Source organism: Anser cygnoides, chromosome 8, assembly GCF_040182565.1.
Source record: "Anser cygnoides isolate HZ-2024a breed goose chromosome 8, Taihu_goose_T2T_genome, whole genome shotgun sequence".
NCBI classification, from domain to species: domain Eukaryota; kingdom Metazoa; phylum Chordata; class Aves; order Anseriformes; family Anatidae; genus Anser; species Anser cygnoides.
In genome coordinates, this window is record NC_089880.1 from 13,139,896 (window position 1) to 13,154,850 (window position 14,955).

General features: G+C 54.5%; 1 protein-coding gene across 3 annotated transcripts in view; it reads right to left on the minus strand.

Annotated features, from left to right (window-relative positions):
• The window catches only part of PAPPA2 (pappalysin 2), a 77,117-nt gene that overhangs the window by 6,723 nt on the left and 55,439 nt on the right, over positions 1-14,955 (minus strand). For 2 of the 3 annotated variants that reach the window (XM_067001280.1, XM_067001279.1), the window contains exons 17-20: positions 13,825-13,993; positions 13,578-13,710; positions 12,414-12,523; positions 9,788-9,859 (exon numbers count right to left, since the gene is read on the minus strand). In XM_067001280.1, the coding sequence (XP_066857381.1) occupies positions 9,788-9,859; positions 12,414-12,523; positions 13,578-13,710; positions 13,825-13,993 (484 nt within the window). Of the gene's footprint in view, positions 1-742; positions 1,162-9,787; positions 9,860-12,413; positions 12,524-13,577; positions 13,711-13,824; positions 13,994-14,955 lie in introns of those variants that run through there. The other variant, XM_067001281.1, reaches the window with a different exon arrangement.

The following is a 14,955-nucleotide window of genomic DNA, read 5'->3' on the forward strand; positions in this document are numbered from 1 at the left end:
AGGTGGGGGAGGACAGAGGCAGGGACAGGATGAGCAGGAAGAGGCTCTTGCTTTCTCCCTACACCTATTAGGGCTAATTGCCCCCCTCCCCTCAACCCGCCGGAGCCCGTACCCCACCCTAAACAAATACAGGCTCCTATGGCAACACTTGTTGGGGAAACTTAACAGCTCATGCTCCGAATTACATTGGAAAAACATATGAGGGGAAAATAAGAAATGACTAATTGGACCGGAGGCTCCAGAGAGCCAGGAGCATGGGTTGGGGACCGCCAGCCCTGCTCCTCGCAGCCCCGGGATGGGCTGGGACAGTCTCAGTACTTACGGGGCTGCAGCAGATCAAGGTGAGCTACCAGGGACGGGCTGGTGAGGAGATGCTGCACCTCTCAGCAGATCCCCGGGGGAGACACCACGAATCCTGTCGCTTTGCCCAGAGAGCCTCCAGCTGGTTTCAGTCTTTGCAAGCAGAAAGAGAAAACTATGGTGCTGCTGGATGCCCTTCATTTACGGGGGCACATCTGTGGGCTTTGGCTTTCCTCTGTCCATACTTGCATCAGTCTCACTGTGGTCTTGCACGAGTCATGGCCAGGGAGGACATGGGCAGTGCAACCAGCTACAAACAGGTAGTGCGAGAGAGAAAATCACCGACAGACACCTGCAGCCTGTCTTTGAGCCATGCAGCTCTGCAGGAAGCAATGCCAGCATGGGGTGAAGGGAGGTTGGAGCATGCCGGTGAATCCCGGAAGGACCTGTAAGTGTTTTAGGATGTGACAGGGAGCTGCTCAGCCAGGCTGCGTGCCACCATGAGCTGGGCTATGTCATCCATCTTCTTTGTTCAGACAGGAGCAACGCCAGGACATGTGTTAGCACGTGGAGATCAGCATCTGGCACTGCAGGGCCCGGGCGATGTGCTGCCCTAATAAAAAGAGTAACCACGCATCCAGTGTGTTGCTCACAGCTTTTTCCTCCATCCCTGCAGAGCCCCCAGGGCTGGGGCTGAACTCACTGGCTCTGTCCCCATGGCTGGCTGATCCAAATCTGACTGTGCAGGGAGCCCCAGGGCCACCTCCTTGGCTCTTGCCCCAGTGTCATCGGTGAGGTGGACAGGGTCCAGATGCTTTCTTCAAACCGCCTTATAAGTGAGTTGATTCACTGCAAAAGAGCCTGGAAGGGTGTGACAGGAATGGTGGTGAGCAAGACAGCCGGAGAGGCTGGGTTTGGGGAAGGCAGCGAAGCACAACGGATAAACCACAGATGCCATCAGTACTGCACATATTTTGGTGCTGTGTCACGGGCAGTTGGTCAACAGTATTTCTCAGGAATGCAGGTTTTGCTCTGGTTGAGCAGACCTGAAGCCCCAGTACCTTGCTTTTGGCAATGACCCATTCCAGATGCTTCAGAGGAAGGTTGAAAAAAGAAAAAAAAAATGCAGCGTGTACCTGGCCAATTATGTACTGCACAGCTCTCCTGCACTGCTGTGGAAAATGCTTGTGATTTCAGTCTGCCCCTAGCTAGAAAAAGCCCAGATCCCCATTTTGGGGGATTAAATCCAGCCTCAATAAGCAAAATGTTTTCCCCCAGCCTCCAGGAGGCTGCGCAGGTCCTGGGCTTTGCAGCCATGGTGATCCCATCCAAAGAGGACACGCAGGTCCTCATGTCTGTCACTTCAGGCAGCAGTATTTTGGGCTTCAATGTGGAAGGCCTCGGACAATGTACATGCCGGGATGGCCACCTGCCACCCCACAGGTGCCTCTCTGGAAAGCTGTAGCTTTCAAAGCAGCCCCGGAGGAGCATCATTTTGGCATGGGGACCAGCCCTGGAAGAGCTGCTGCTGCTCTCAGCCCCACACCTTGTGCATCGGCTTCGTCATTGCTGCTTCTGCACTTGTGGCACGAGTGTCTCCCAAGGCTTGGGTGGGAAGACTGGAGAAGACCGAAGGGAGATGGTGCAACAAGGGAGACAGGGATGTGACTAAGTGATAAACCTCTACCAGGCACTTGCTCCCCTAGGAGACAGCTGCAGATCTCACAGCATGTATGAGAAAGCTGCTGCAGGGAGGATGGTGAGCACAAGAAGTCTGCACAAGACCTGGGCCCCCATAGTCCCCAGGCAAGGTGCTTCAGAGAGCTCTGCTATTTCAGGATGTCTCTTGGAAGATGTGAAGGGTGCCCAAAGCTTTGTTAAAAAGCTGGTTCACTCAACCCTGCAGTGCATCCACCACCCCACAGTCTTTACTTGGGTCCCTAAAAATTCCCCTGTGGAAAAATCCCTGTCTCCATCCCTTCAGCATCACTCCAAACCGCTGTTCCCTTACAGAAAACACAGGCTGCTTTCAGTCCCTCCAGCCACAGCCACAGCTAAAGGGATGCTCCAGCACAGTGTCCCCAGGACACATCCCTTCCTTGCACACACTGACACTGGTGGGGCAGAGAGCCCGGCAATTCTTGGCTCCCCTGGCTTGCCCAGGGAAGTTGACGGGGAATGCAGACTGTGGGAGGAAATGACAATGTTCATTGTTTGGATTAAATATTTTTCTTGGCCCTCTCTCTGTTGCAGCGTGTCTTTTATTTCATTATTTTTTCTCCCCCCTCCCCGACACCCCAAGCACGCTGACTTTCCCTCTCTCTTTCCTGAGGCTCTCCAGCACGCAAGGAGGAAATCAGCTCCGAAAAACACAGGGAGGGACAGAGAGGGAACAGAGCTGGCTTCTGCTCAAAAGCTTTTTTTGGATGCCTCGCTGCCCTGGGCCACTTCAAACAGCAAGCAAGTGCTACCTGGCCGACTTCACCCAGGGAAAGAGAACTCTAGAGAGGAGAGATCGAGAAATTTGGGAAGAAGCACCTGGGACGAGTGGCTCGAGGAAGAGGAAAGAGAAATTCCTGCAGATCTAGCGCTTGACCCAATATTTCTGCACTACCTAGTTTCTGTGCTGCTTTTGAACAGTCACAGCTGTCCCTTGGAGCCACGTGCCCACAGGATGGCTTGCTTGGAGAATTCACAGACCCGCCCCAACACCTCTGACACAGCCAGAAAGCAAAACAGAGAAACACCAGTTGTCTCTGAGTTTGCTGGTGTCTCTGAACCATTCCTTATCAGCACAACGTGCAGGCTGCTTTCATCACCTTCTCAGGTCTTCAGGAAAATCTGCTCCAGTTCTGGCATCCTACGGCCCACGCCTCATAAAGAAAACAGAGGCTGGCTGCTTGAGAAAGAGCACTCCATGTACTCGAAGGAATACTTGAAGGAAGAAGGGATGGGCTGAAAGGAGGCACCCTGCTGTCCGGTTTCAGCCTATGTGCCATCACTTGGACTGTGGTGCCCAAGGCAAGCAAGTAACTGCTCGGCTCCCAGCAGCCTTGGTAATTTGGAGGTGCTGCAGGCAAAGAGGGTCCTGTGGACATTGGGTTTCCTGCAAACATCTGGGCCCAGGGATGTTTCTTCAGCCCTGACCCTCGCTCCTCAGAGAGCCTGCATCTCAGCAGATAGCAATCTGGAAAGGGCTCTGCACAGCCTATGGGGCAAGAGGGAAGGAGGGGATGGAAAGGTGGTGTAGGCGTAGGTGAACACCACATGAGAGCAGATCTTTGCCTGAATAAAAGCATCTGTGTCCATTATCTGGTCATGGTGGGCTCCCCTTAGCCTCATCCTTTCTACACCCTGATCTCAGTGCTCACAGAAGATGAGGGGAGGAAGCACCCAGAAGCAGCAGAGAGCAGGCAAGGGGGAGCACAGGGAGATGCTGCACAGAGACAGTGCTCCTGGCAAGCCCAGGGCTCCCCGAGGTGGGCCCCCGCATGCAGGAAGCCTGGGCTTCCCCTGCCACGAGCACCAGCCTGCCGTCCTGCCCCAGCACCTCGCCTGCTGCCCAGCAGGGGATCTCCTGCCAAGCCGTTCGTGCAAAATATGTTGCAGGATAGAACGGGTTATGGAAAACAAGCCCTGAAAACCACAAGGGCCTCCTGACCCACTTGTATCTGGTTTCTGCCAAGTTCTTGTTACAGATCTTAAACAGAAAGAAAAACAATGTACGAGGGATGAAGGAGCTGAAGGGGAATATTCGTGTTGGAAGAGCGCTTTGGCTGGGCTATGCTTGGGGATGTTTGTTTATTATCCAATGCAACTCGCTGATTTTTATTTCAGCGGGTGCTTTCAGTGGCTTTCCACTCCTCTGTCTGTGCCCCTGGCTGCGCGAAGGCACTGCAGAGAGCGGGGAGAGTGGGACGGGGGGCTCTGCAACCTGTCCCTTTCACCATGCTCCTGTGTGATTGCTTTGCTTCCCTCTGGTTGCTTTGTCTCTTAAGAAAATGTGATCTCTGTAATCACACTCCACATGTGTGCAGGGGACAAAGGTTCTCTCCTGCTCATACAGCCCTGCCTGGTCCTTTTTGTATCTCTTTAATAAGGATCCTATGCCCACCAATATTTTAAATCCCTTTCTGAACTTAAAGCTACTGCCCGCCTCTGCAGCCTCACCTGCCAGCCAGGTTCAGAGTTCAAGGCTCACTGTGTACAAGATATTTTCTTTCACCTGTTTGAACCCCCTTGCCAGTGCTCCCTAGTTCTGCATCCATCTTATCCAGCACCTCTGTGACTTGGCACACCTCCAGCAGCCTCCTGCTCTCCAAGCTGGAGTGTCCCAGTCTTTTAAGGATGCCTAGCTGTGGCATCCCTCTAATCACTTTGATTGCTTCACTGCATCCTCTGGAGATGTGGAGGCCAACATGGCACACACCAACCAATACGCGAATGTACCAGAGTCTTGGGCAACTCACAGAGTCCTTTCTGATCACCTGGACCACAAGGGCTTGTAGGCTTTGGCAAGACCCCTGAGGGAACAGCAGTCACACAGCCTCTTGTTTGCTTACAAAAAGAACAGTAGGATCCTCTCCCCATTTTCAAAGCCAGGTGGCAGGCAGAGGAAGAGTGCAGACTGGATAAAAGAGTCACAAAATGCTCCCATGGGGATGGGAAATGAGGTAGTGGTGACATGAGCAGGATGAGAGGGTGACTTTAAATTCTGGCCCCGCTGAAGTACCTGGTTGCTCCAGAGAGTCTCCTTGCAGAAGCTGGGTCACCTGCAGTCCTCACTGCCCTAAGCACCAGGAGAGCAGAAGCAGGTCTCTCTCGGAGCACAGCATCCCACCAGCATCATGCTCCTGCCTGGTTTCCTGAGCTGAGCTTTGCCATGGCATAAAATCAGAGTCCTGGGGGTCTGAGAACACAGGGGGTCCCACTGATGGTGAGGACACCCCGGCAGGGTGCCACACCCCATCTCCCATCGCTTTAATGCACGGTGGGACCCTGATTTTAGATGAGACTTCCCAACGTCCCTATTGAATGCATTCTCAAAGGGGTTAATTGTGGCTGACAAATGCTGGCCACAGGCCACGGACATGCCAAGGGAGGGTTTTATGCATAGCGGTGAGAAGGGCCAAGGATCCTTCAGGGTCCTCGGCTACCTGTTGGGTCACAAGCCGCGGTAACAGCTTGCAGCCAGAACCATGCTTTGATCCCTAACTCCTAATTGCCTCTGCAATTACTCAGGAAAACCATGAAAGAGAGAACAGCTTAGCATTTTACGATCGTGATAACACGGTCGGCAGCATGCACAAGGGCAGCGAGACCTTGTCCTCGTGTGGCGAAGACCTGAGGAGGCCCCAGCAGCTCGGCCTGCTGGCACCCATCGCACCAGGCGGCCATCTTGTGGCCAAGCCTCCAGGCGTGCCCTAGCCAAGCCAGCCTCAGGCAGAGCCCCCCAGCCTTCCCCTTGGCTGTCACCCTCTGCCTTTCCCCCAAATGGCACCTACTGCAATTAAAACTACAGTTAACCCTTTGCTGCCCTCACGCAACGGTGAAACAGAGCCGGGGGTGAGGTCAGCATGTTTCAGGAGGTCTTGGCTGTCTGTGTCTGCTCGATCACCGCGAGAGCAGCCCATGTTCCTCTGAGCAGGATGGTGGCGGTGGCTCCATCCTGTGAGTAATGCTGAGTAAACAGGGTGATGATAAAATAAGTGACCTTTTCTACCAGAACCACAGTATAAAAAGAGAGGAGTCCCTATGGTGGGAGAAATTGGGGTGCAGAGCTGGTGAGTAGCATGGACTGGAAGGTGCTCTCCTCTCAGAGATGTGGCAAATACTGGCCACACTCATGCACGGACTGAGCACAGCACCAGGCCCAGGGTGGGGAGGAGAGCCTTCTCTCCTCCTCCTCCACCCAGCCACAAGCCCCCTCCTCTCTCCCCCCAGTGCTGCCATCTGTTTTTCTACTGATGGCAGGGGATGAGATGTTCCACTGGCCCTCGAGAGGCGAAGTGTGCTCAGCACTAACTTGTATTCCTGACGAGCTCCTGGAAGGCTTTGCATCCCGAACTACGTGCCTCCGCGCCGCGGGGATGGGGAACTTGGCAAGGTGCAGCGAGAGACCGGGAGGCAGATGGACGACCAGATTAATGGAAAGAGAAAGGAGGTGGGGAGAGGAGCGAGAGGGATGAGCAGGCAGGCTGGTCTCGCCGACAGAGTTTGAGAATGATGAGCGAGCATCCCTCTGATGCCACTGCACGGTGACTTGAAATTTCCAGCAGGAGATGGGTGAAGTGGGGCCAGGTGGGTTGAGGCTGGGCTTGGTGGCTGCTGCCATGCCCCAGCCTGAAGTGAGTCCTCCAGGGAGAGGCTGAACAGCAGGCAGGAGGCCTGCATTCCTCCCGGGTAGGGCTGCTCCCCTAGCTGAGGTGGCCGGATGAGAATGCTTCCTCACCCAACGTGCTCTCTGACGTCAATGGAGAGACAACGACATCTCCGAGGGGTGACCTGGACCTGAAGGGACCTGCACAGGCCCCTGGAACAGCAGTTGGCTGCTCAGTGGAGAGCAGAGGCTGGGCTCCTAAAGGAGGTACCCCTGGTGAGGGATTGCTGTGAAATGAGGAGGAATCTGGGACTAAGGTGGCCTGCACAGCTGGCAAGTCAAAGCTGAACCATGTCAGACCCAAGAGAAGCTAAAAAAGCAGAACATTTCTTGTGCAGGCAAATGAAGCAGACACAAAAATAAGGGATGGGGAGGGAGGTGTCATGCAGCAAAACCAGATTAATGGGTTGTATGCCATCCCTACCCTACTCTTGCCATCTGATGTCCCCACATCCCACAAGAATTTGGCCCCAAGTGAAATGACCTCCAAGATCTGCAGGGCTTTTGGTCACAAGGATGGAGGCAGGAGAAGAAGAGCAGTGAGGCGATGTGGGTGCAAGCAAGCACAGATGAGGTGGGAATGATGTTCAGGGCATTTCCCCTGGTCAAATGAGGGGACTGGTAACACCTCTCTTCTCCCCAGTGCCAAATAGACCCCAGAGAAATACTTTGAATGAGACAGTTTTGGTAATAGTTGTGCTTTGCGGCAATATAATGACTACTATAAATCCCATGTTAAAAAATAAAATAAAAGAGAGTTGTCTAGCAAGACTTAATGACCTGCAAGATTGTGGAAGAAAACCCAATGAAAAGAGTAATCAAAGACATGAGAAGGGAGGAGAAGAACAGGGACGAGGCGACTGTGAGCTGTTTCTAAAAGGAAAGCACGAGGGCAAAAGAAACAATCTGAAGGATGAATCTTCATTAGTATTGCAGTGAGTGACTGTGACCTTAAAAATAGTCCTGGGCTGATGAAATTGCTAACAAGGAAGAAGACATTGTTCCACAGAGGAGGATCAGGTTATCTGACAAATAGTTAGATGACCTGGAGAACTAGGGAGAGAAACAGGATGACATTCGCTTGTGTAAAATTGAAGGGCAAGCTCTTATACTGATAGTAAAACATCTGCTGTTAGCTTGGAGCTCATCAGTTGGAAACAAAGGATGCAGAGAAAGATCTGGGTGTACTTGCTGACCTCAGGATCTCTCTGAGCTGCCAGACTGATGCAACTGTAGAAATGACAGCTATGTTCCTGGGTCCTATCAAACAAGAGATTTCCTGCACACAAAGGCTTTCTTGCAGGGCTTTGGTGAGATCTCAGCGGGAAGAGTATGTACTGCTTGGTCATTCCTGTTGAAAGAATAATTGAAAACAGAGAAGGTGTAGAAAAGTATACAATTGGAAAGATGAGAGTAGACCCTTTTTTTGCTCTTAGGACACTGCAAGATTTTGGCTTGCTTGTTATAGCTGTAGCTATAACTTTTGTCTGGGATTGCTTTCTAAAAGTAATTGGGGATGACAAGCATCCAGGAACAGAAAGAGCTTGTGTTGGCCACAAGAATGTTTAGGTGGCTGACGAGAAGACAGAGACCTGGTGTGAGATTCAGGTAGTTGGTCCCTCTCTCTCACACACACACAAACAGGCTGGCATTTTTCCATCATCCTTTATGGGACCTCTTGCTGAAGACACAGACCAAAGGTGAGGTGTAGAACCATCCTGCTCAAATACATTGCCCCAGAGCCAAGCTGAAAGGCATGCTATAGAAAGACACGGAGCTCCCAAGACACTGGATCCACCACCAAGCCATGGTACTCGACCATCCAATGCCTCTCTAGCACACAACAGCCTATTCCCCTAAGCTAGTAGCCCATGGGTTACAGGAGAGACACAGCACAACAATCAGGTTTGGGAAGTAACTACTGCATGTCCTGTTGAGCACAACATTTCCTCCCTAGGGACGTGCCCCCTGCAGCACTGAGGCTGTATGGTCACACATGGTCGTATATGCTGCCCCTTCTCCTGTAATTCAGCCGACAAAGAGCTGAGCTAGGCAGAATCAGTGAGCAAAACCGATCATTTGCATTGAAATGAATGCATCCAAAAAAAAAAAAAAACCAGCAAAACCCAAAGCTATTTTTGGTGTGCAGACTTCATTTACATTTTCCTTTTTGGTAAAAATCCCAAATTTTCAGCATACAACATTCCAAATCTGCCCCCCCCCCTTTTTTTTTTACCCTCAATCATAATAACAAATAGTGCTCGACAAAGACTGCCTATTTTTCATTTCCTCTGCGAACTGACTCCAGGCTGCCTATGATTTTCTCCTGCCTGGTAATTATTCAAAACGAAATGAGCGGCTAACCAATTTCTGCAAGGAATTCTTTGTCTGCAGATTCTTGGGGAGCGGTTTGTTTTGCACACACGACGTTGGAAATCCTCCTTGTTTTGGTTGGACGCGTGAGTCACACCGGGCTTTTCTGGACCCATATTACTCCAGAACTGCAGTTCTGGTTAAGGAAATATTCAGGCTTGGAGTCAGCGTGCACATTTTGGGGATACCCCTTGCCAGTGAAATCCTTTTTGCTAGAATTTTCTTCCCGGGCTGGCCAAGAAGAGCGTGAGGAAGGAAACGCAGTCTGAAGCCCTGGCCCCGCTCTGCAGCGGAGCGGCACGCTGCAGGCTCACCCCAGCATCGCCCCAGCTGCTGAAACGCCAGGACATCACTGTGCCCCGCGCCAGCTCGTTGCAGACCCCACCTTGTCCCTGCAGGTCCTGCAGATGGGGGAAGGCATCTCACCTCTGGTCCCTTCATCTCTAGGAATCCACTCTGCTGGCCCAGACCTGGCTGTGGGCTGGCAGAGCCCGGAGAGCCAGGAGTCACACCTGAGAGCCTGTGGTATCTAGAAACTTCTGGCTGATTTCCCACTAATGCTCAGTGTGCCTGGGGAGTTTCCTCCACCCTCTCTGGTGCCCGTGGTAGCTCTGAAAACCCAGAGTGCTTCCACCACGCGCTGCCAAGTGTGCTTGCTCTGGTCTCCTGCTTGGCCTGCGAGCCCTGGCCCCATGTGGAGCAAGCGCGTGGTGAAGGGTCCCGGCCGCGACTCACCTCACACGACTGGATGCAGTGAATGCCGGAGGGGTCTGGGTACCATCGCAGCCTGCCCGTGCATACGATGTGCTGAGGAGGAGAGGAGAAAACAGCAGTTAGAGGAGGTGGCAGAGGGAGGGCAGCCACCACGACCGCCTCCTGGGGGCGTAGGGGTTCCCTCGACATCACGGGCAGAGCAGCAGCATCACCCCCGAGCCCTCCCTTCACCTCTTGAAACCCAGCAAACCCAAGGTAGCACCAGCTTCACCCACACAGCAGGGCACGTTGCTCAAAACAGAGGCTAGATAAATAGATATGTGGGTATATGTATATATACATATATATGCCCAACAGGGAGAGGACAAGGGGAGATGGCAGGGATCTCCAGGGAACCGGGTTTGGCTGGCAGCACTATGCCACGGTGGCCACCAGCCAAGCTGGGAAGAAGCCATGCGTGGCCACCACAGACAGGAGCCCTCCGTTCATCTCATTGCACCGAGCTGGATTTAGCAGCTTCTCGCCCAGCCAGCGGTTGCTGGATGCCGGCATCAATTCGCCCATTGAGTCCTGCTCAGGCTCCAAGAGCCGTGTCCCCAGGGCTGCGGGGGGGGGGGACACCTGAGGACCCACCTCCCCAAACTTGGCCGGGTCTGGATACACCAGGCTCACGTTCACCCCCGCCGTTGAGGTCATTGCTGGTATTTACGAGGCTTGAAGTTAGCTGCTGCAGCCAACTGGACACAAGAGCAAGATGCAGAGGTCTCGGTTTCATCTGACTGGAACGCTCCATCCCCGTAATTCAGAAGGGGGTTGTTGGGAGCACACATGATTATATGGGGGAAGAAAAGCCCCACCACACAGACAATTTCCTCCTTGTAAAGCTCAGGCAGGCTTTGAAATCTGAGGCCCCATAAAATGAGAGCTGGCCTGTGAAAGTGTCCTAGGATGCCCTCCATAGCACAGGAGCTGCACGGACGGGCACGTATGTCTTCCCCCAGCCTGGCTCTGGCATCTGCAGGATGCACGGCAGCACGGGATGGGGCACCTCTGCCCGGGTCTGTGCTTTAGCAGCAGGTTTGGATGTGCCTGGGGAAGGGCAAGGTATCTGCAGGCTGCCTGGTGGCATCTCTATCTGCTTCATGTACCATCCTGGGCTTCTGTTGTGTTTCTCAGCTCCATCCTGCACCAGGAAGCCTCCAGTTCAACCTGATGTGTTGCCAGGAGCAAAGCTGGTCCAGAGTACCAGTGTCCTCAGGGTCCTCAGCCAGTGCAGAGAAGGCAGACTCAGAAATAGCTGCAATCAGATTGGGCAGAGAAGCCCAGGATGGCCAATTCCTGCTCATCCCAAAAGACGCTTGAATCCCAGCCCCACTGGGACATTTCATACGTGGTTGCTGCACGCCTTGAACAAATCCCCAAACCTGCTTGGCAGTGGGATGCGATGGATCAGTGCTGAAAACCACCGGTGCCGCCCCTCGTGCGGGTTGTTGCATCGTCCCCGTCACCTGGGGAGCCTGGCAGCCCCTGGGAACACAAGCCCGGCAGGAGGGCTGGGAGGTGTAAAGGGGAACAAGGCAGAGAGGAAAACAAGGCTGCTGGCAAGGGGCAGCGCCGCTGCTTAAAATAACGCCTTTCTTCCCTGCTCCAAACTGCCTCCCTTGCACGAGAACCAGCGGCCAAGCCACCCGCTGCCTCCTTCCAAGGCTCGTGCTCCGCAGTCCCACACGCCACGGGCGTCCTCGCCCCCGGCAGCGACGTGCTGCGGGTCTGCTGCTTCGAGGTGAGGCAGGGCAGCGCCCGCAGACACGGAGCGGGGATGATGCTGGGCCCCCGGGAGGAGGGCGCAGCGCCTGCATGGGGGCGCCGGCTCCGGGGAAGGCTGTTTGCTTTTCTTTGTTCCACCTCTTTCCTTCTGCATCTCGGTTTTATTTTAAGAAATATTACCCCGGCGGAGCTGCTTTTTGGGAAAGTCGTGCTGTCGAGATCCAAACTATGCGAGCTATTTGAGCTGTTTTGCCTACAGAATGAGTAAGGGCTGGGGAGGGAGAGGGGAGCGGGCGGCCAGCGGGTCCTGGCAGCAGGAGCCACCTTCCAGCTGACAGCGATGCCTCCTCCCCAGCACGGAGACGCCTTCCCGGGGCTGCTTCGCCGCTGCCAGGTGAGGGGGGACCGGGGCTTGCACCCTGCCCAGTGCCAGGGGCGGCTTTTGCTCCGTGCTCAATCCTCCCAGTGCCTTGGCTGACAGTAACAGCCAGATTCAGGCATGCGGTGTGTCCCAAAAGTCAGCGGGATTCCTGCCTTTAGCTTCCTTCGCGGAGGCATCCTGCAAGTCCTGGAAAGCTCACTCGAGAGCCGATGGCTTACGCTGAGCTTTGGTTTCGGAGAGCAGGAGGCTGTGCAGTAGCATCCTCAGACTGGGCACGGGTGAGCCTGAATAGCCACACGCATTCATCGCCCAGCTGCTCCTCCACTGCCACACCAATTTACCCAGAAGGGCTCAAGATGGGCAAAGGAAAGCGCTGGTATGGAAAAGCACCAGATGCAGAGGAGGGAGGACAGATTTGACCACACGATAAATATTTTGAGGGCCCCACCTACGTGGCTAATGAACCCCCTGCTACAGGGACACCACCTCCCCACGTACCTGGACTCTGGTGGGCTGCAGACGGTGATCCATAGTCTCAGCAGTTACATTTTCAGGCAGTATGACGGGGTCGCTGGGCGGTATAATACAGGAGGGTGTGCACACAGCACCTGCGGAAGGAGAGACAGCCGTGAGGGCTTCCAGCAAGAACCAGGCAGTGGCGTGTTACAGGCGGGCACCAGGTCCGAACCTGCGGGCTCCTGCACTGTGGGTGTGAAGGTGACCCTTAGCCCCCCAGCACTTGACAATTCCTTCCCCAAATCCTGACTTATAGAAGAGCCTACTGGAGTTTTCTGATGGCTGATTTACCTCTCCTGAATGAGATAAGAATTGAACGTGCCCTAAGAGACAGATCCAAGCCCTGATGGCAGGACGTGGGATCCAGCAGGAAAACACAACTGGCCTGGATGTTATGGGATGTTTGTTCACATGTCAAGAAGCACCTCTCATAGTTTTTCTACCACACCTTCCTATGACCCAGGAGGAAAAGAAAAGAAAAAAAAACTGTAAAAAAGCCACCCTAGAAAACCAGGTGGGTCCCAGCCCTATTCCCAGCTTCACATCAGGTCTGTCTGAAGCTCAGCCTCAGCCCTGCCTCAGCCAATTTTGCTCAGACCCTGGTTGTGCCCAAATGTCCTATCCAGCAGGATGCTAGATGGGATGTAACGGCTGTGACTGAGCATTGCAGCTGAAAAGCGACTGAGTCTTGGAGAAAGAAATGGATGATGTGGTCCCTCGTCTGGTGAAAGTGCCCTGTTACACACAATTGTCACTCCAGCTTTTATCTAGGGCCTGCCTCATTAACCCTGCAAATGTCAGCAGTCATAACAAGGGCAGAGACCGCGGGGGGGAGTGAAGGGCTGGAGGGTGGGAAAAACACTGCAGAGGGCTGGGCTTGCCCTAGGGACGAGTCCTTGCTCCTTCTGAAGAAACGCTTACAGAGTTTTAGCTTCAGTCTTGCCCATGAACACAACCAGGCTATGCACAGGGTTAAAGCCACCCACAGGCTCTGCGTTCAGAAAGGGGACAGAAGAGAAAACATTTCCATGGATTTAGTGGGGATTGGCACACGGAGAGGAGTCACCGTGACCTTCCAGCTAGCTCTCCGGGAGGGCTGACTCGACACGGGGGTTGCGTTTATGCTTAGCTTTTGCCTGCTCTCACCTATGCCGTGCCCCTGCTCGCACTTGTACTCCACCAGGTTCAGCTCCGGGGGCGGCGGGCAGGTGCCCTGCAGGCTCTCACACAGCGTGAACTCCTCCGTCCACGAGCCCTCCTTGGTGCAGACGATGGGAACCTGGAAAGCAGAGGGGCAGCGGCCCTTTGGTGGCACCCAAGCGCCGAGCCCTGCTGTTTTGAGGTGCTCTGAAGCCCAACGCCTGGCCGATCTCCCCCTGCCCCCGTCACTCACCCGCATGCCCGGCGGCTCGCAGTTCAGCACGCACTGGCTGTCCAGCTCGAAGCCCTGGGTGCAGTTGTACATGCCCTCAAAGACCGGCGGGGGTGGCTCACACACCACGGGGACGCAGTGCCCCTCTTCCCACTGCCCACTTTCCAGGCACTGGATCTTCAGGAACTTCCTGGGGAGACACAGGTGGAAAGCTAGGCTGCAGCCTCCCAAAACGCATCCCTTCTCTCTCGGCCACGCTGGGCATCCCGCAGAGGCAAGAGCAGCCTGGATGCCCCTCCTTGGTTCTCAAACCCCCGAGCGTGGGGCTTTGCCATGCCATTCCCCAGCACAACCCGTGCTCAGCCAGGATCTTCCTTTCCCCTCGCACCGGTTTAGGAGTCCCAGACACTTCTCACGCTCCCCACCATCTTTTGCAGCACCTCTAAATGCTCTCTCCCTGCCCCGCAGCCCCTGCGGGTACGTGCGCCGCGTTGCCTTGTCCTGCCGCCAGTAGCTGCATATTTTGCTCGGAGGAGCGAGCCTCCCCCAGTAAATCCTGCTGGCCCATGCCCAGCTCCTCCTGAGGCTCCTCTTTGTACGCCGGCCAGAGCTGTCAATCCCGCTCTCGCCGAGGAGCTGCCACACTGGAGCAGACCAACACCATCTTGTGCTGCTGAAACAGCCCCAGCGAGAACATCTTGCCAAAAAGATGATGAAAAAGAAAAGGAGCAAAAGGCCAGAAGCGGAGCCCACCCACTTCTCCGTCTCCTCTCCTTGGCAGCAATACAGATGTCGCATCGTCTGCAGAGGGACATGAAAACCCCCCGGGAGGCTTTGGGCGAGCTGGGGACACCTCGCCGCTGCCCAACAATGACACGTGGCTTTTGACAGCGCTGATGAGCTTCACCCTGAGCTGATTGCAGGTCCTTAATGAGACTCTTCCCCCTCTGTAACAGGCTCCCATCACTTTCCACCAGATGCCTGCTCCGGCTGCTAGCCTCTGCCTGCTCCCCCTGTGGGTGCCAGCAGGCAGGGCTCCAGGCGTTTGTAGCGCACCGCAGGTACGCAGAGGGGATTTGGTGTCTCCTCTGCTGCCCAGTGCTGGGCTGGAGAAACCCCCGGGGGAGGCACTAAATTGTCCCTTGTTCACCA